A 21,993-nucleotide genomic window follows, 5' to 3' on the forward strand; every position below is an offset into this window, starting at 1 on the left:
AGCCACTCCTGTGTTGTCTTGGCTGTTAGCTTAGGGTTGTTATCCTGTTGGAACATTCACCCCAGTCTGAGGTAGTGCTTTGGAGAAGGTTTTCATCAAGGATCTCTCTGTACTTTTCTCAGTTCATCTTTCCCTCAATCCTGACTAGTCTCCCAGTCCCTGCCTCTGAAAAGCATCCCCACAGCATGATGCTGCCGCCACCATGTTTTACTCTGTAGGGATGGTGCCAGGTTTCCTCCAGTCCAAATACTTAATCTTGGTTTCATTAGACCAGAGAATCTTGTTTCTCATGGTCTGAGTCTTTCGGTGCCTTTTTGGCAAACTCTAAGCTGGTTGTCGTGCCTTTTTTACAGAAGTGGCTTCCGTCTGCCTACTCTACCATAAAGGCCTGATTGGTGGAGTGCTGCAGATTTAGTTGTCCTTCTAGAAGAGTCTCTCCTCCACAGAGGAATTATGGAGCTCTGTCAGACCATTGGGTTCTTGCAAAAATGTCTATTTTGTCACTATGGGGTATTGTGTGTGTGTGTGTGTGTGTGTGTGTGTGTGTGTGTAGATAGATTATTTTAATGAAAATCCTCAATTTTAGGATAAGGCTGTAACATGGAAAAAGTCAAGTGGTCTGAATACTCTCTTAATGCACTGTATGTATTAAGGCCATTGAAATATGAGCTATTAAAATCATATCCAACAATCTCAAGGGTCTAGAAATCCAGGGCTTAAAAACAAAGGTGTCATTGTATGCAGATTCATGTTTTCTTTTATATCCACAATTTGGATCCCTCCACAGCCTCATAGAGGATCTAGATACTTTTCTACCCTCTCTGGATTACAACAAAATTATAAGTGTACTATTACATATTAGATCACAAAAAATGTGACTTACATTACCGTTTAGTTTACCAATAAAATGGTCTGACTGATGTGGACATACTGTTTTAATTTCTTTCAGGATATCTCAGTACAATATATTTGAGTAGAAAGTTAGCATCTAAATAAATAATAACTTGCTACCATGGAATGGAAAATACCTGTCCATTTTGTGAAAAATCACCCTGAGTAACTCTTTAGTCATATCCCAGTTGAACTATTTACGTATGGCCTTGCCTAGATCTAGCAACTTTTTTTTTTTTTTTTTGTTATGGAAAAAATGGAATTTTATTTGGAAACGGCAAGCCAGACAAAATGGACGGGCCTATTTATATAATGAATATGAATTCGAAGGGCAAATATTATTAAAGCATTCGACCTCACTAAAGGCATGAGTCGCATGTATAACTTTTGTATCTGAAGTTGTTCTTTAGCAGATTAAGAATATCTTGCCCGATGTTCAAGAATGGCCTTTTTCCCCTTTATTCAGATTACAACCTCTCACTTTCGGTTATTTAAATTACTTCTCCAAAATATTGCTTTTTTTCTTTAAACAAGCTCTAGAAAGTTGGTTACTATTTCAGTTTAATCCACCAGAAAAGACAGAACAAATATTATGGTTAAACGCCAATATACTAATGGATAAAAACAAACCATTAGTTTTGGAGTAAAATAAATATTTTGTCAACAATATAAGAAATAGGACTGGTGGAGTTAAGTCACACATGCAGCTAACAAAAATATATGGAAATATCTGCTCTACCCAAATTTACAACCAACTAATTGCAGCATTACTGCAAAAATGGAAGAGGGGAGAAGAGTAAGAAACTTGTCAGTCGGCCCTGCATTAAAGACCGAAGTTGGCTAAAGAAAATTGTGATTAATAAAGTGTACCAGTTTAATTTAAAGACACACATTGCCAGCTGTGCCATATAGATTGCAAAATAGTTCAAGTTTTATGAACTGATGACACCGGATTCAGAACTTAGAATTTTGGTGTGCCAGCTCTGCATATTTTACTGTGAGACAATCATTAGATAATTTGATTTGGTACTGTCTAATATATTTAGCTTGTTTTAGGTCTGAAGGATTGGATTAAAAATAAACTAAAGGTCACTATTGTAATGTATATTGTATGCATAAGCTGGAAGGGGAAGCCTAAGTGTTGTTCCATTAGTTAACTCCAAGGAGGGGGTGGTAGGGTTAGGAGAAAATAATATTTAGAAAACATTATAGTACCAGTCAAAAGTTTGGACAGCACCTCATTCCAGGGTGCTTCTATATTTTCTACATTGCCGAGTAATAAAGACATCAACTATGAAATAACACATGGAATCAAAGTGTTGAACCTCAAATATGTTGATTTGTTTAAAGTAGCCACCCTTTGCCTTGACAGCTTTGCACACACTTGGCATTCTGTCAACCAGCTTCATAAGCTAGTCACCTGGAATGCATTTCAATTAATAGGTGTGCCTTGTTTAAAGTTAATTACGGAATTTCGTTCCTTAATGCGTTTGAGCCAATCAGTTGTACATTCTACAATGTAGAAAATAGGAAAAATAAAGAATCCCGTGTTACACACCCCCCCACCCCCCAAAAAAAGTGTGTGTGTGTGTGTATATATATTTATTTATTTATTTACAAAAAATATCTGAGGGGATTTGAAATGATGCAGACAATTACATTGATGGAAGCTGCAATATTAAAGCTCATCTACCCCCTAAAAATTTAAGATTTGACTTGTATCATTTAACTGAGAACAGCCTTTAAATGTGTTATGGCCATATACCAAAAACTCGAGGTGCCTTATTGCTATTTTAAACTGATTACCAACATGAATAGAACAGTAAACAAGTGTTTTATGCGTCATACCCGTGGTATATTATCTGATATATCTACAGCTGAAATGCTGTTTCAGCCAATCAGCATCCAGGACCCAAACTACCCGGTTTATTATTACATAAGAGCTAGACACTGCTTTGAGGGATTATCTTCGTCGGAGTTCATCTGAGTTTGAGAAATTTTATTGTCTGAATGTTATACACAGGATAGAAACTCCCTTGTAATGTGACAATTTTATGACCGTGTGTGAGTTGATTCAGGATACCACGACAATAAGATGTAATATAAATGTTACACTGACGTTTTCCTGCAGTGCCTCCATCCATGCCTATGTGTAGGGTCCCAACCTCTGTGACAACAGGGCATAGCGTGCTGCTTTCCTGCCATGATGCCCAGGGGTCACCTCCCCCTACCTACAAGTGGTACAAAGACAATAACCCTCTCCCTGAGGACCCCAGCAAGTTCGCTGCCTTCAAGAACTACACCTACAAGATCAACACTCTCAATGGCAACCTGGTCAGTGTTGCTGCATCCTTTTCACCCCAACTCTCATTGCTAGGCCTACACAACATTAACCTGGGTCATATTCATTGGAGCATATTGGAACAAAATGTTTTGTGTACACATGCACTTGATTAAGAATTATCGAGGATAAGCAGTCTACTAAATATATCCATTGTGGTCCTCTTTCATGATAGCGTATGTGACTGACCGCCTTGATTCGGTCTAATGTAGCAAAAATGGAATGGTGTTTTTTTATAAAAACACACACACACCCACACAGGGCTACAAAATGGTATGTCATACACTGCATTTGAGGAGCAATGGGAAAGTAATTCTGCTTTGAAAGTTGATAAACTTGTAAACTTACTTTTTGACAACATGACCTTTGTATGTTTTGGTACCTACTGGAGAGCTCTTTTTTGTCTACACCATTCAGCACCATTCACACTCTTAAGCTTTAGCCACACCTATCTCTAAGGGTTGATCTGAGCTTTCTGTCTTAACAGTCAAGCACCCAAGCCAACTGGCTAACAGTTGTTGCATTGACGTTCTATTAGAATGAACACATGCATAGTGTAGTCTTTTGTCAAGACATGTAGCTAGCAAGCTAAGCAAATAAAAAAAATAATACATTGACAATGACATCCATTCTCATTTGGATGTAAAAACAGACTTTGTTTGCTTGCTGTTAGAGGTGAAAACATTACTTTGAGAAGCATCACAGGTCATTAGTGGTGGTTCATTAAGCCAATCAGAAATACTATCAGGGTATGTTTTGTATGCCTACATTTGCACGCAGGCCAGGCAGCCTATAGGCTTACTTTTATGCGTGCGCGTCCTTACTCAACATTGACAGTAGCACTCCGAACTAAAGACGACTAAATTGACGTCTCGTAAATGGACTGAAATATACTACACAAGAAAAGTTTTGATTGTGCTCTGTGCTCCACTCTGACAATGAGAATGGCAAAAGACAGGAATAATATTGAATGCGTTAACAGAAATTAACATAACCAAACAAACATTGTAGATTACCAATTATAGGCATTAACTGTGACTGTACTACTGGTGATTTATATGTAATGGGGGAATTGCTATACAATAACAGTCAAGGCAAACAATTCACACAATGAAGTTATGAAAGTGCACAAATTGGCAGGAGTCAAATTGATGTGCAGCTCCCTTTTGGATAGTGCCATCCACGCGGTGAAATTGCAGAGCACAAAATTTAAACGACAGTATTATAAATATTTAACTTTCATAAAATCACAAGTGTAATACATCAAAATAAAGCTTAACTTCTTGTTAATCCAGCCGCTGTGTCAGATTTCAAAGCATAACTTGCGATTATTTGAGGACAGCGCCCCGCATAGAAAAGCATAAATATTTCAACCAGGCAGGTGCTCCACGAATGTAGTTGAATTTATTCTGCGTTTGACTTTTAATCTCTGCCTTATTTTATATCACAAATATATGAACGAATGGGTTATAGAGCAATTATCACAACCTGTTGTAATATGGCTTTTTTACTTCCCCCAGTGATTTTTACCCACTCACCGCTACTGCTCTGATTTTTAAGTTTTGTGACACTTTTTCTAGTGCAAAGGGTAATGTGTACTGATTCCATATGCTATCGTTCCACTTTGTGGTATTTTAGATTTATCAGCACAAATAGTAAATCAATTATGCTTTGCACTGTTTCACAAACCATAGTGGGATCTTTAATCAGTTCTGTTAATCCAAATGAACTGCGTAAATGACTAATTTAATTTGTGAGATGGTTTGTCATTTTTAGAGACATCGGCAAGTCGCCCATGAAAATGAATCCCTTCTCCCAGCAATGCAAAGCGGGTTGGTAGAACATTTTCAAGATTGTTCTAATTGGGTGGTCTCTAACAACCCCAGCAATGATGGATTGGTCTTTTGGACATATGCCTTTCAATCTGATCTAACAATGTCCGATCTGAAAAAGGAACAAAGCCCTGCTCTAAGGGAATTAGTCCAGTGTTGTCCCGATTTTCATGACTTGTGACTCCGACCATTGACTCGCCTTCTTGACCATTGGTGACTCACTCGCCTTTCTGCGTGCTTGTATTTGGACTGGATAGGCTACTACTGTATATGCAGAATATTAACAACACTGTGCGCCAAGGAGCGAGGGTTCTGTACTCTAGCTAGCAGTAAGGACACTGGCACACGCAGCTGTGGCGAAGAAAGTGCTGAGTGTGGGCAGGCTCTGCTCCGGGTCTGCCTCTGATCATAGGCTACACGTCGCGCAGGCGACTCGCTTGCTTCCTCTTAACCAACAGTCACCAGTCTACTCTTTTTGGCTTTGCCTGGTTAAACACTAACTGCTTAATGAAATTGAAAACCAATAGGATCACGTTTAAAAGTAAAACTGCATTCTAGCTATTGTATTTAAGACCCTCTTGCAATTATTGACCAGATTATTATTTCCATTCTGACAGCAGCAATAGCCAATTCTGTCTAGAGACCATTCATCTCTTAAGTGTGCCCATCACTGGTAGCCATGGCACAGCTGGTCTCACCAGGCCGGGTGCGCTGCCCGCTGTGGGTGTTTCCAGACTCGGGATAAAGTGACTAAGGGGGCAGTTGAAATCGGTGAGGGGAGCACAATTTTGGGGGGGTTCTTACATTGGAAAGTAGCAACCTAGTTATTCATGCATGAAAACAAAAGTAATGAATAGCAGTTTGACTTAGAATACTGACATAACTGCTAATGCAAACGAATGAATGCGAACAGAACAAAGCGGCGATACCAAGTAGGCCTAGTAAACAAAATATCAGATCGATACAGGCTAGTAACATTAACAATAAAAAAAAGGCGACTGGAGATCCAAAACAGACTACGTACTACAGTGAGATGCAGGCATGCTTCAAACATGGATAATCACGGTGTTCATGAGTTCAGCAACACGTTCTGATATGGCACATTGAAGCCTTAGCGGGCGATTTCATTTTGCAAAAACTGCCGAGCGACAGCGCCGCTTCCACCAAATCGGGTTTTGCTTAGATCCAGCAGCGGTTTCACCATCTATAAAGTCATGGTTCTCTGTGACAAGGGCACACAGGGCCTCCACCAGTTGGCTATTGCCTTCTCTGTTCTTGGTGAAATGTCAGAACGATGCTGTCTTTTCTCCTCTGTCCTGCTGGCCTACTGTACTGTCTACCGCGTATTGCTGGAGAGTTGTACTTACATAACGTTGTCATTTGCTTGGAGCTGGTGGTGCGTTAGTGACACTGAACTGTTACCAAATGGTTTCGAAGTTGCTGTCACCAACTTCTTGATGCACTGCGGACCACTGACTTCAGTGTAAAGATCTGTTGCTTTTGCCTGGAGTAATTTGTTTGAAGGATCGCGAAGATGTGCACAAAGGTGGCTGTAAACTGTCACTGCCTTCAGCAGCCCTGTAGCCTCGAGTCTTACTCTGTTTTTTACGAACACTTGCATTCAGTGCCCGAGGAACTCCAGTGCTGTCACAACTTTTAACATCCACTGACACAGTAACCAGGTGTCCCCTTCTACTTTGGCTTTGTTTGGGTACTTTATCAAAGCCAATTTCTGATATCCATCGTGACAGTTTAGCTGGTTTGAGCTAGCTAAATAGGCTACGGCTAATAACACGTGTGCTATATAGTTCACTCCTATGATCATTGGGATGCCAAACAGACTGACCATAGTTGGCTGTATAGCACAAATACATCTGGGACCAGGCTAACACAACAGTACTGTGTGGTATTCAATGTCACATCTCTTATTTCAATTGTTTACCCTTTTATTTAATATCAGTGCTTGTAAACGTCTCTTTCTATCCCTGCAGGAGTTTCCTTTTGCTTCTAAGATGGATACAGGAGCCTACAGCTGTGAGGCTGCGAATGATGCCGGCCCTGCTAAACGCTGTGAAGCTGTCAGAATGGAAGTCCGTAAGTGCTCTTTGTTTTCTATGGATAGGAGAATGCCAAGAGTGCAAAACTGTCAAGGCAAAGGGTGGCTATTTTGAAGAATCTCAAATACAAAATATATTTCGATTTTGTTTAACACTACTTTTGGTTACATGATTCCATGTGTGTTATTTCATAGTTGTGATTTCTTCACTATTACTCTACAATGTAGTAAAAATGAAGAAACCCTGGAAGGAGTAGTTAACTTTTGACTGGTACTGTATATCAAAAAATAAATCATGATACTATTTGAATAGAGAAATTATTTCAAACCCCCATCCCTAATGTGAACCACTCTTGTTTGGTTTTGATAGTAGCTTACTGGCCTAATACAAAAATGTAAAGGCGATATAGGAAAGTGTTTCCTTCATTCAAATGTAGGTCAACAGGTAAATCTAGATAATCCTGTTGCAGCAGATTCACGTTATGTACACCTAAAATGTTATGCTGGTTTGGTTGGTGGATATGTTTGCTAACAACCCCTGGAATTAAAGTTTTTACATCAGCACAAGTGCTTTTACAATAACCAGGCCTAGATGTGGGTGGCAGATGGGTTAGAGCGTTGGGCGAGTAACAGAACGGTCGGTGGTTCGAATACTGGAGTCAACGAGGTGAAGCAAAGGCACTTAACCCTAATTGCTCCAGGGTCATGTGACCTTGGCTGTGACCCCACTCCCTGCAGTTGTCTCGGGGATTTGGGATATGCAAAAACTATTTCCATTAGGGGGGGGTGTGTGTGTGTGTGTGTGTGTGTAACAAGCACCCCCTGAATATTATCATTATTTGCTTTGGTCTTTATGGCATAGTGAATGCACATATTCCTTTTCCACTCAATGACAAGGATGTCTGGCTATTTCACTCTCCCATTTTGACTTTGTGAGCCAGGGTAATGTATCTCATTTCTCTATCGGTCTCTCCCTCTTTCAATTTAAAGGAAACGTATGTTTACATTTGCCAAAGCAAGTGAAATGGACAAATACAACTGAGAAGAAACACATTTAAACTATTAGAAATGAATAATGAACATTGCACTCAAAGGTTTAGAAAAGATGCATTTCAAGTGTTATAAACTCAGCATAAAAAGAAATGTCCTCTACACAGATGGCTGGGTAAAATAGCTAGAAGGCTATAAACTAACATTAACTGTAAAGCTATCAGTCACTCATGGAAACACAACTGCAATTAAGTTGGGTTAACTTTAATGTATTTTACCTCGGACGACCTGTTAGTAAGGTTGCTAGCTAGCACTCCTAGCAGCTTATGCTAACTAAAATCAGCAACAAAAAGCAAACGTCCTCTCACTGTCAACTGAGTTTATTTTCAGCAAACTTAACATGTGTAAATATTTGTATGAACATAAGATTCAACAACTGAGACAAACTGATCAAGTTCCACAGACATGTGACTAACAGAAATTGAATGTGTCCCTGAACAAAGGGGAGGTCAAAATCAAAAGTAACAGTCAGTATCTGGTGTGGCCACCAGCTGCATTAAGTACTGCAGTGCATTTCCTCCTCATGGACTGCACCAGATTTGCCAGTTCTTGCTGTGAGACGTTACCCCACTCTTCCACCAAGGCACCTGCAAGTTCCCGGACATTTCTGGGGGGAATGGCCCTAGTCCTCATCCTCTGATCCAACAGGTCCCAGATGTGCTCAATGGGATTGCGATCCGGGCTCTTTGCTGGCCTTGGCAGAACACTGACATTCATGTCTTGCAGGAAATCACGTACAGAATGAGCAGTAGGAAGGGTACCACATGAGGGAGGAGGATGTTTTTCCTGTAATGCACAGTGTTGAGATTGACAACAAGATCAGTCTGATGATGCTGTGACACACCGCTCCAGACCATGACGGACCCTCCACCTCCAAATCGATCCCGCTCCAGAGTACAGGCCTCGGCGTAATGCTCAATCCTTTGACGATAAACACGGATCTGACCATCACCCCTGGTGAGACAAAACCGCAACTCGTCAGTGAAGAGCACTTTTTGCCAGTCCTGTCTGGTCCAGCGATGGTGGGTTTGTGCCCATAGGTGATCTTGTTGCTGGTGAGGACCTGCCTTACAACAGGCCTACAAGCCTTCAGTCCAGCCTCTCAGCCTATTGCGGACAGTCTGAGCACTGATGGAGGGATTATGCGTTCCTGGTGTAACTCGGGCAGTTGTTGCCATCCTGTACCTGTCCTGCAGGTGTGATGTTCGGATGTACCGATCCTGTGAAGGATCCTGTGCAGGTGGTACATGTGGTCTGCCACTGCGAGGACGATCAGCTGTCCGTCCTGACTCCCTGTAGCGTTGTCTTAGGCGTCTCACAGTATGGACATTGCAATTTTTTTGCCCTGGCCACATCAGTCCTCATGCCTCCTTGCAGAATGCCTAAGGCACATTTAAGTACGCAGATGAGCAGGGACCCTGGGCATCTTTCTTTTGGTGTTTTTCAGAGTCAGTAGAAAGGCCTCTTTAGTGTCCTAAGTTTTCATAACTGTGACCTTAATTGCCTACTGTCTATAAGCTGTTAGTGTCTTAACGACTGTTCCACAGGTGCCTGTTCATTAATCGTTTATGGTTCAATGAACAAGCATGGGATTCAGTGTTTAAACCCTTTACAATGATCTGTGAAGTTATTTGGTTTCTTTGAAAGACAGGGTCCTGAAAAACAGACGTTTCTTTATCTGCTAGTACGGTGTTTTAGCAATGTGCAAATAGTTGTAGTACGAGTAGTGCTGGAAGATGCGTCAACAGATACATTTTGGTGGAATTTCCTCTCCTTTTTTTCCTCTCTCTCTGTCTAGGTGACATCAACACTGGAGGTATTGTTGCCGGGGTGATCGTGGCTCTCCTAGCCCTGGCCCTGCTGGGTTTTGGACTGTGGTACGCCCGCCGCAAAGGATACCTGCCTAGTGAGTTCACACCCCCTAACCACTCCTGGTCTTGTATTCATAAAGCATCTCAAAGTAGGAGTGCTGATCTAGGAACAGATTGGGCTTTTGGATCATAATGAATACGATTGCATGGACAGAGGGACCTAATCCTAGATCAGAACTCTTATTCAAAGACATTTTAATAAATACGGGCCCAGATCAGTGACTGAAACATTATGAACTGCAAGTTATAACCTTCAAATTCAAATCATCATACAAATGTCTCTACATTTAACTCACTTTATTTATTTTGCCCTCACAGAAAAGAGTGCAAGGTAAGTGGACTCTTTTTAATAACTGATTACTTTGTCTGATCATGTTAATGCAGGACTTAGCAAATTGGTTTTCAGTGTGTCAAATTACATCCATGTCCTTCTTTGGCTGCCTCAGCTCCTGTTGCTGAGGGCTTAGTTAGGATGCTTTTTTAAATTAAGTGTTTTATGTAACAATTCATAAAGAGAACACCATGTAAATAATACAACAGTACACTTTAAAGTGGCTGATGACTGTATAGATATCACTATGCTCACTTAAAGTGTTCCTCTTACAGCCAACCCAAACCCTCAGTGGTCTACCAGCCAACATCTGAGTATGGCGATGAAGAGGATGTAAGTTTCATTGGTCTTTTTAATGTCTTAACAAGTCTGGTGCTTTTTAGACATTAATTTCTATGGTATTTCTTCCATTTCTCTGGTATGTTTAACATTTTAGCATGCAGAAGATTATTCAAAAGATGACACAATATTGTGCTGAAAATAATTTGTATATGCTTTGTTTTCTCTCTGTGCTCTCAAATTAAATTTCTGAGAATTAGATGATTATTACGATTGTAGTGTATTATATGGTTTGGTTGTCAGGAAATATATAATATTTAGCAGATTCTTTTATCCAAAGCGACTCAGTCATGCGTGCCTACATTTTTATGTATGGGTAGTCCTGAGAATCGGCCCCAATATACTGGCGTTGCATGCGCCTTGCTCTACCAAGTGAGCTGCAGAGGACCATCCGAAAGAGTCAATGGTTGCTGTCCTTTGGTCTTGTATTCCAGTGAAAAGGTGCAGTCTTGTAATTGCAGTCTTCTCTGTCTGTTCCAGGGGGAATTCAAACAGAAGTCTTCTTTCGTGGTATAGTCAGGGCATGCAACACACATCCAGGATATACTCAGGAGTCTACGGCAACAACGATGAATGCGGGTGCGTCCCAATAACATCTCCCTTTTCCCTGAAGTGTGCTCTTGTTCACTGCTTCCCACAAATCTCAAAGCATTAGATTGGCGGCGGCATGGGCTAGTGGGAGTTTCCACATTTATTCCTTATACCAGCCGTTTCCTTTCAAATCAGTGAATCAAAGTGCACACTTTGGGAGGAAGGAGAGATAATTGGGTAAATGCTAATACCACTGCCCCTTTTACCTGCTCTGTGTGGATTGATTTTAATGTTATCTTTTTTTAATTCCATCTGTTTATAAAAACTATTTCCACTTTTAATATTTCTCTAACCGGCAGTCACCTACTGCATGTCTGCATTATTTTGTGGCGGCTGTGTGTAGAACTTTTCTATTTTCCCAAAAATATTTCAGTAACGCTGGTCATTGATATTTTTGTAATCCCAATAGAACATGCATTTTATACCTTTGCGTCCCAAATTGCACCCTATTCCCTATATAGTGACTAGAAGGAAAGGGAATACCTACTCTGTTGCACAACTGAAGGCATTCAACCAAAATGTCTTCTGCATTTAAGCCAACCCCGCTGAATCAGAGAGGTGTGGTGGGCTGCCTTAATCGACATCCATGTCATCTGTGCCCGGGGAGTAGTTGTTGGGGGTTAACTGCCTTGCTCAAGGGCAGAAGGGGATTTTAACCAATTACCTTTCGGTTTCTTGCGCAACACTGTTAACCGCTATGCTTACCCAATATATAGAGCTCTATGGGCCCTGGTCAAAAGAAGTGCACTCTATAGGGATTAGTGTAATTTGAGCTACAACCTACATTCCTCTTCATAAGGGATTCACCTTGTAAAGTCTTGATTATTCAACCTGACAAAAGCTTTGGAAATACCACAGCTTCCTCTGTCCCATCCCAAATGGCACCCTATTCTGTATATAGTGCACTACTTTTGACCAAGGCTCTAGGGCATTTATGTAGGGAATAGGGTGCAGTTTGATATGCATACCTTGTGTGCTGTGAATATCCGTGTTGTTCAGTGAGTTGTAATGTGAAATGTTTTGTTTACGGTAGCTACAGGTAGTTTTAAATGGCATTGTTTTGATCAACTCGCATCAAGCTTTAAAACAATGAAAATAAAAACGGATATTTACTACATAAGAGCATAAAAAAAACTAAAGAATAACAAACTGAATGACTAAAAAACACCCCAAGGAAATGCATATCTAAAAAGATGTGTTAAGATCTCTTTAAATAATGTCCACAGTTTCGGCCCCCCTCAGGTTCTCTGGCAGGCTATTCAAGAGTCTGGGGGCATAGTAACTAAAGGCTGCCTTTCCATGCCTCTTGGTCCTAGGCTTTGGGATAGTTAAAAGGCCAGTACCAGAGGAACCTACTGGGTACAACTTAAAAGCATGTCTTACATGTATTGGGTGCACAATTGTGGATTGATTTTTATTTTTATTTTTATTTTTTAAAACCAATAGAAGAATCTTAAAATGAATTCTAAAACTCACAGGCAGCCAGTGGGAGGGACCATAAAACCGGTGTGATGTGTGTTCTCCGTCTGGTCTTGGTCAGTACCCGTGCTGCAGCATTCTGTATGTTTTGCAGTTGACCAATGGCTTTCTTGGGTAGACCAGACAGGCGAGCATGGTAACGGACCCACCTTGGCAATGTTTCTCAGGTGGTAAAATGCTATTTTGGTCACATTCCTAATGTTTGTATTAGTCAAATTGTATTGTTTGTTGCTGGTCCCAGATTGGTTTGTGCTGTCGTGTCAACTCTTTGTCACTCACTATCAAACACTGAAATATGTTTGGCATGACAATTCCATGAGAAGTTGTCAAGAGCAGTAACAGACAAGCAACCAGGCTTGTTGATGTGCATTCTTCTTTGCAAGTTATCAAGTTTAGCATCCCAAAGATGGGATATTGTGCTCACAGCAACAACATACAAGGTACATGGGTGCAGTCGTACTTAAGATATTTATTTTGCAATTAGTCAGGATTTAATCAAGATCTTTTTATTGAGCATTTTACAATTTTGACAGATTAATGTATTTGTTGTTTATAAGGTAACACCTGATTCTAATATTAAATAATATTTGAAGAACAGTCTCTGAAAGACCATTTTTGTAATAGTTGTGCTTTCCATATCTGACTTTTTTTTTTATGTACAATGTATCCACAAGGTGCTAGTTAAGATCATCCATGGTCCTTCAGTACCGTTGAGTATTATCTATCCTTTACCATAATCAGTTCAGCCTAGATTGAGAGAGAATATTCTTGAAAGGTACACTGTATAAAACGTTTTGTTTACAGTGTATAGCAGGTTTGGTGTAGGGCTAATTAGAAAATGTTAATATGCCCTCTGACCTGTGCCAATTAGAGGTAGCTTACTGTTTACCAAGACCCAAACATTTTTAAAGATATAACATTTGTACAGTTACAGACCGATATCCTTAAGCAGTTTTTGTAATTCGGGAATGTTTTAAGAATCCCACAGATACCCTCTCTCTGCATCACATGCACATGGTTAAGCTTATATTCTGTTTGCGCAGTCACTGTATAATCACTGTGAATGGATACATTTGATCATACAGAAAGAAATGTTACGTTGTAAGTGAATCCTGTCTCTTTAAGAAAAAGGGGTTGGTGCTGTTGAGAGCTGCAACCTTTTTGACAGGCTGGCCCGAAGCTCACTCAAAATCCATTCATAAATAAGACATTTGAAGCATAGTTACATTGGATAAATAATTTCAGGACACAAATGTGTTAACGTTTTTAGCGAACAATTGCAAGAAACTCGCAGCAAAAACAGTTTACATCCTAGTCAGCGCATTCGACTCGGCGATGTGAGAGCAAAAGTGACTTCCGACTAGTGACCCCCCCTTCTGCAGCCATGGTTATGACTTTATCTGCGTTTCACCAGGAAGCTGCTTAGTTCGTTCTATCTTCAGAACATTTGTCTACAGAACCTCTTGTTCGCTTTATTCCATCCTCTAAAAGGTATTGTCGTTAATGTGTAGCCAAGTCTAGTCTAATTCCGTTTAACACAAATTATCCGCTGTTTTCAATGTCTGCCGCCGCCTCCATCTTTCCGGTTTTACTGAAAGTAAGTGAAACCGAGGACTGAAATACCAATGGAACGGTGAGAGTTATGATGGCAGCTAAAGAAGAGCTTTACACCAAAGTCACCCCGCGGAGGCAGCGCCAGAATCGAACGGGCACTGTAAAACATGGGTCAAGTCTGGACGTGCTGCTGTCCATGGGATTCCCCAAGACCAGGGCGTGAGTATCTGACCTAAAGCTAGTGTACTGCCGCTATTCATTAGATTACTTTCCCGAGCTAATGCAGTCTATTTTTAGACTAAGGCTGCGTTCACACAGGGAGACCAATTCTGATATTTTTCCACTTATTGGTATTGACCAATCAGATGTTTTCACATCAGATCTTTTTTCAGAGCAGATCTGATTGGTCAAAAAATACCAATTAGTATAACAAATATCAGAATCTGTCTGCGTGTCTAAACACAGCCCAAGCAGCGCAAACAAAGCTTTATTTTAAGCGTGCTGTTATAGGTTAAGTTGCAGAGCAATATTGTTCCATACCGGTGTTAAAAGAAACACTGTTGGTACTGGTAGAGGGTCAAATGCCATGTCTTGTACATCGGCATCATTTGGACTCCAACTTGACATTCAAGAAACCGGTGAAGGTGGTTAACACTAGTTTGAACGATCAAATGTAAGGTTTATAGGACCTTAACGTCATTTGGAACCCGCCAAACCGCATGCAATGATCTTCACATCGGAGTTATTTTTCTCACATGCAGTAGCCACCATTCTAAAACCAATTGAATCACTCTACAAACACTTAATATTTTCATAACAAACCAGACAGTTACCACCATTGTCAAAGTTGACTGTCGGAAAGGGACAATCTGCACTCTCAGTAAGAGTTACAATATACTGGAATACACTGCATGGACTGGAGAAAATTGAAATCATGGCTCAAATTTAACCAAACCTATGACAGCTGACTTTTATTTTTATTTTTTTAATGATGGATAGGTAATTGTGTTGTTTTTGAGTATTTGTATTATGGCTGTGTAATTGCCCATGCCTGCCTAGGGCCCAACAAAATGTTGCTTAGGGCCCCCCAAAAGGCTAGTGCTGGCTCTTACTGCATGTGTGGGTATGCAGACCAATGATGTGTATACAAACCCTGGATTGCTGATGCTATGTAATGGCCAAAGGGGGACTATGAAGCCACTGATTGGACATATTGGCACTCCCTAGAAGGAGCAGTCCTCCATAGGAATGGATGGAATTCTACAGTACGAAATGTAATGGCTTTTTTATTTATTTTGAAGTGGGGACCGTAACATTATTACTTAAACATTTTCCTTGAAGTATATATTTTGTATATTGTTTAAATGTTGAAGTATGCATTAAGGTGTCTAATATATTAAATGTAGACATCGCAATGCATTTCTATAGCTTCCCAAATATTTGTTTTACAATTGTGGGTGAGTACCAAAATGGAGGTGCAGTGGCTTCAAAACAGCGCTCCCTGTTAGTCATCTAATGTGTATATAAATTGTTTGGCCACTACCCCTATGAAAGTTGCCCATCCCTGCTCTATAGCCTAATGTTGTCATAATCAACCATCCACCTTGGACAGGTCTTAAAGTCCTTCAATAACATCTCGAGGGATTGGGTTAAATGCGGAAGACCCATTCCGGTTGAATGCATTCAGTTGTGCAACTGACTAGGCATCCTCTTTCTCTCTCCAACGCCCCCCCCCCCCCCCCCCCCCCCCCCCTGGACCTGTTGCACCCTCTATGACCACTTGGATTATTATTTGACCATGAGTGTTTGAACATCTTGAATGATCTGGCCTAAATGGCCATGTGGTCTTACCTCCACCGGGCACAGCTAGAAGATGACTGGCCACCCCTCAGAGCCTGGTCCTTCTCTAGGTTTCTTCCTAGGTTACTTCCTTTCTAAGGAGTTTTCTACATCTGCTTTGCTTGCTCTTTTGAGGTTTTGGGCTGAGTTCTGTATGAGCACTTTGACATCTGCTGATGTAAAGACATTGATCAACTGTAAAATTGTCCTAGTTGCTTTGGAATTACGTGTGTGTGTCTGGAGACACCCCTTCAAATTAGTGGTTTCGGCTATTTCGGCCAAACCCTTTGCTGACAGGTGTATATACAATCAAGCACACAGCCATGCAATCTCCATAGGGATTGGCAGTAGAATGACCTTACTGAAGAGCTCAGTGACTTTCAACATTGCACTGTCATAGGATGCCACCTTTCCAACAAGTCAGTTTGTAAAATTTCTGCCCTGCTAGAGCTGCCCCGGTTAACTGTTAGTGTTGTTATTGTGAAGTAGAAACGTCTATTTGGTTAAAATAATGCAAAAACAAAGTGTTGAAGAAAGTGCAATATGTGCCATGTAAAAAAGCTAACGTTTAAGTTCCTGGCTCAGAACATGAGAACATATGAAAGCTGGTGGTTCCTTTTAACATGAGTCTTCAATATTCCCAGGTAAGATGTTTTAGGTTGTAGTTATTATAGGACTATTTCTCTCTATACGATTTGTATTTCATATACCTTTGACTATTGGATGTTATTAGAGGCACTTTAGTATTGCCAGTGTAAAAGTATAGCTTCAGTACCTCTTCTCGCTCCTACCTGGGCTCAAACCAGGAAGACATTGACAACAGCCACCCTCGAAGCAGCGTTACCCATGTAGAGGAAGGGGAACAACTACTCCAAGTCTCAGAGCGAGTGACGTTTGAAACGCTATTAGCGCGCACCCGGCTAACTAGCTAGCCATTTCACATCGGTTACACCAGCCTAATCTTGGGAGTTGACAGGCTTGAAGTCATAAACAGCGCAATACATTGCGAAGGGCTGTTTGAATGAATGCTTACGAGCCTGCTGCTGCCTACCATCGCTCAGTCAGACTGCTTCATCAAATCATAGACTTAATTATAACATAACACACAGAAATATGAGCCTTAGGTCATTAATATGGTCAAATCCGGAAACTGTCATCTCAAACAAAACGTTATTCCTGTTACATTGCACAACCTTCAATGTTATGTCATAATTACGTAAAATTCTGGCAAATTAGTTCAACGAGCCAGGCGGCCCAAAGTGTTGCATATACCCTGCAATGATCGCAAAATGACACAATTTCACCTGGTTAATATTGCCTGCTAACCTGGATTTCTTTTAGCTAAATATGCAGGTTTAAAAATATATACTTCTGTGTATTGATTTTAAGAAAGGCATTGATGTTTATGGTTAGGTACAGTCGTGCAACGATTGTGCTTTTTTCGCAAATGCGCTTTTGTTAAATTATCTCGTTTGGCGAAGTCGGCTGTCTTTGTTAGGAAGAAATAGTCTTCACAGTTCGCAACAAGCCAGGCGGCCCAAACTGCTGCATATACCCTGACTCTGTTTGCAAGAGAAGTGACAATTTCCCTAGTTAAAAGAAATTCATGTTAGCAGGCAATATTAACTAAATATGCAGGTTTAAAAATATATACTTGTGTATTGATTTTAAGAAAGGCATTAATGTTTATGGTTGGAGCAATGTGTACCTAAGCGATTATATGCAACGCAGGACCATCTAGAAAACTACACATGGTTGATGATATTACTAGTTTAACTAGTGATTATGATTGTTTTTTATAAGATAAGTTTAATGCTAGTTAGCAACTTACCTTGGCTTCTTACTGCATTCACGTAACAGGCAGGCTCCTCGTGGAGTGCAATGTAAAGCAGGTGGTTAGAGCGTTGGACTAGTTAACCGTAAGGTTGCAAGATTGAATCCCCGAGCTGACAAGGTAAAAATCTGTCGTTCTGCCCCTGAACAAGGCTCCTAGGCCGTCATTGAAAATAAGAATGTGTTCTGACTTGCCTAGTTAAATAAAGGTAAAAAAAATCGGCCAAATCGGCGTCCAAAAATACCGAGTTCCGATTTATGAAAATGCAAAATCGCCCTGATTAATTAGTCGACCTCTACTCACTACTAGTTCCAAACTGCCTCGAAGCAATGTCAGCACAAGAACTGTTCGTCGGGAGCTTCATGAAATGGGTTTCCATGGCTGAGAAGCCGCACACGAGCCTAAGATCACCATGCGCGATGCAAGTGTCAGCTGGAGTGGTGTAAAGCTTGCCGCCATTGAACTTTGGAGCAGTGGAAACTCGTTCTCTGGAGTGAGGAATCAGTCTTCCCCATCTGGCAGTCCGGCGGACAAATCTGGATTTTGCGGATGCCAGGAGAATGCTACCTGCCCCAATGCATAGTGCCAACTGTAAAGTTTGGAGGAATAATGGTCTGGGGTTGTTTTTTTTTCATGATTCCGGCTAGGCCCCTTAGTTCCAGTGAAGGGAAATCGTAACACTACAGCATACAATGGCATTCTAGACGATTTTGTGCTTCCAACTTTGTGGCAACAGTTTGTGGAAGGCCCTTCCCTGTTTCAGCATGGCAATGCCCCTGTGCACAAGGCGAGGTCCATACAGAAATGGTTTGTTGATCGGCATGGAAGAACTTGACTGGCCTGCACGGAACCCTGATCTCAACCTCTTCTAACACCTTTAGGATGAATGGGAACGCCGACTGCGAGCCAGGCCTAACCGGCCAACATCAGTGCCCAACGTCACAAATGCTCTTCTGGCTGAATGGAAGCAGCAATGTTCCACCATCTAATGGCAAGCCTTCCCAGAAGATTGGAGGCTGCTTATGGAGTTGGTCCCCCCCTTTGCTGCTATTTTAATGCCCATGATGCACTACAAGACCTAAAGTATGTGAACACAAGCAGGAGTTCACATATTTGGTCATGTATTGCGTCTTGGGAAATGAAATTGTCTTCCTGGCCAAATGTTAGTTTTGTTTTTAATACTGTCCCAGGCAGTCAAGACAGGACAGTACTGCTAAAGCAATACTTTTCAGGATTTACCAAAAACTCTTCTAACCTCTACAGGATCGTTGTCGCCCCTCAACGGGATGGTTAAGCTAACATAGGCTAATGTGATTAGCATGAGGTTGTAAGTAACATGAAAATACTTCTCAGGATTTACCAAAACCACTCTTATAGAAAATCTGTCTGAAAAGTAGTGCACCGTCATGTCACACCTCTAAGTAGCAACAGGTGTTAAACATTTTTTTTATTTACTGGTCCGTTGTTCAATATTTCCTATACCAAACAGCATTGTGTTAAATATTAGCCTGAACTGTTTCACAATCACATGCTAATGGCCTTAACGCGGTTTCTTATGCTAGTATACTTCAAATACTAGCCTGAACACAGTTTCATATGCTTGAATACTTCCAATATTCCGAGCCTGAACACTGTTTTACATTCTAGTGTACTCAACTCTAGTACTCTTCACCAGATGTGAGCTTCACAGATGGTTTAGGTATCCAACTTTGTAAGCAGAGGAAGGAGGAGAGAAAATGGGGAAAGACAAGCAAATTCTTACAGATCATGGTTTTTCAGCCAAGCAATTGGGATATGGAAATGAGTTGATTGGTTTGTCTTTAAACAGTTTAATATTGAAAGTTGACCAGGGGTTTTGTGTAGTTTGTTTAACCCTCCTCACTTCAGTGTATCCTTCTGTTTGTTAGCATGGCTAATTGCTTAGTGAGGTCTCTTTACCGTCAATCCCTGTAGTGATTGAAGGTTTCCTGGTGCAGAGAAGCACTAATACTTACGACAGAAGGGTTATATGATTCACTCTACAAACACACAAGCCTCACCGATTACTGTAGCTATGAGGATAAGACAATGTTTGTCCGGGGAAACTATCTTTGGCATAGCCTTTCGAGGACAAGAGCTTCTGTGTGTGTGTGTGGAGAACATGAATCATACAACCCTACTGTTGTATGAAGGGAATTCATGCTGAATAATTTGTCATTATCGCTGCTCAATCAGATGTGCTCTAGCTGGACAGTCAGCCACTGTCACAGCACTGGACACTTGCACGCACAGTCAGCCACTGTCACATGCAGCACTGTAGGAGGAAGGGGCAGTGATCCTGAGTGTGGTGGTCAGATCTAACCTGGGTGCCAGTCTTTCTGCTGTCTTGCAAGAGGGGATCTGGAAATGTGGTGCGTGTGTGTGTTGCAAGAGAGCAGAAACAGACTGGCACCCAGGCTAGATCAGCCATGTGGAAAATGGATCCATCTGAGAGAATTATAAGATGTAAATATCTCACATTTCAATGTGGTTGCTGTTAGCTTCCTGCTGCTTCTCCATTTTAAGATTGGTTTCCAAGAAGTCTTGCAGGAAAGGCTGTCGACTTGATAACCGGCAGTGCACAAGGGAGCTATTCCTTTCCTTCCCAAAAATGTATTTTATACACACAGTCGAGGTCAGAAGTTTACATACACCTTAGCCAAACACATTTAAACTCAGTTTTTCACAATTCCTGACATTAAATCATATGTAAAAAAAATTCCCTATCTTAGGTCAGTTATGATCACCACTTTATTTTAAGAATGTGAAATGTCAGAATAGTAGTGTTTTTTTTAAATGTAATTTTAGCTTTTATTTCTTTCATCACATTCCCAGTGGGTCAGAAGTTTACATACACTCAATTAGTATTTGGTAGCATTGCCTTTTTTACTTTTTTTTTAACTTGGGTCAAATGTTTCGGGTAGCCTTCCACAAGCTTCCCACAATAAGTTGGGTGAATTTTGGCCCATTCCTCCTGACAGAGCTGGTGTAACTGAGTCAGGTTTGTAGGCCTCCTTGCTCACACACTCTTTTTCAGTTCTGCCCACATATTTTCTATCGGATTGAGGTCTGGGCTTTGTGATGGCCACTCCAATACCTTGACTTTGTTGTCCTTAAGCCATTTTGCCACAACTTTGGAAGTATGCTTGGGGTCATTGTCCATTTGGAAGACGCATTTGCGACCAAGCTTTAACTTCCTGACTGATGTCTTGAGATGTTGCTTCAATATATCCACATAATTTTCCTGCCTCATGATGCCATCTATTTTGTGAAGTGCACCGGTCCCTCCTGCAGCAAAGCACCCCAACAACATGATGCTGCCACCCCTGTGCCTCATGGTTGGGATGTTGTTCTTCGGCTTGCAAGCATCCCCCTTTTTCCTCCAAACATAACGATGGTCATTATGGCCAAACAGTTCAATTTCTGTTTCATCAGACCAGAGGACATTTCTCAAAGTACGATCTTTGTCCTCGTGCAGTTAAACTGTAGTCTGGCTTTTTTATGGTGGTTTTGGAGCAGTGGCTTCCTCCTTGCTGAGCGGCCTTTCAGGTTATGTCGACATAGGACTCGTTTTACTGTGGATATAGACCCTTTTGTATCTGTTTCCTCCAGCATCTTCACAAGGTCCTTTGCTGTTGTTCTGGGATTGATTTGCACTTTTCACACCAAAGCTTCTTTAGGAGACAGAACACATCTCGTTCCTGAGCGGTATGACGGCTGTGTGGTCCCATGGTGTTTATACTTGCGTACTATTGTTTGTACAGATGAACGTGGTACCTTCAAGCATTTGGAAATTGCTCCCAAGGATGAACCAGACTTGTGGAGGTCTACAATTTTTTTTTTTTTTTTTTTTTGAGGTCTTGGCTGATTTTTATTTTGTTGAAAATATTTTTCCCATGACGTCAAGCAAAGAGCTACTGAGTTTGAAGGTAGTCCTTGAAATACATCCACAGGTACACCTCGAATT

The 21,993-nt window shown here is 41.0% G+C and overlaps 2 protein-coding genes across 2 annotated transcripts in view; both read left to right on the forward strand.

Annotated features, from left to right (window-relative positions):
* f11r.1 (F11 receptor, tandem duplicate 1) overlaps nt 1-13,379 on the forward strand; it is a 35,888-nt gene extending 22,509 nt beyond the window's left edge. Inside the window, exons 5-10 of the mRNA XM_029701680.1 lie at nt 3,023-3,225; nt 7,056-7,158; nt 9,969-10,076; nt 10,360-10,372; nt 10,648-10,705; nt 11,192-13,379. Coding sequence (XP_029557540.1) covers nt 3,023-3,225; nt 7,056-7,158; nt 9,969-10,076; nt 10,360-10,372; nt 10,648-10,705; nt 11,192-11,227 — 521 coding nt within the window. The 3' untranslated portion in view covers nt 11,228-13,379. The remainder of the gene's footprint in view (nt 1-3,022; nt 3,226-7,055; nt 7,159-9,968; nt 10,077-10,359; nt 10,373-10,647; nt 10,706-11,191) is intronic.
* A 540-nt stretch (nt 13,380-13,919) lies between these two features.
* The window catches only part of ubash3ba (ubiquitin associated and SH3 domain containing Ba), a 57,688-nt gene continuing 49,614 nt past the window's right edge, over nt 13,920-21,993 (forward strand). Inside the window, exon 1 of the mRNA XM_029701679.1 lies at nt 13,920-14,554. Within this exon, the coding sequence (XP_029557539.1) occupies nt 14,424-14,554 (131 nt within the window). The 5' untranslated portion in view covers nt 13,920-14,423. The remainder of the gene's footprint in view (nt 14,555-21,993) is intronic.

This window comes from Salmo trutta, chromosome 19 (genome assembly GCF_901001165.1).
Source record: "Salmo trutta chromosome 19, fSalTru1.1, whole genome shotgun sequence".
Lineage (NCBI taxonomy): Eukaryota > Metazoa > Chordata > Actinopteri > Salmoniformes > Salmonidae > Salmo > Salmo trutta.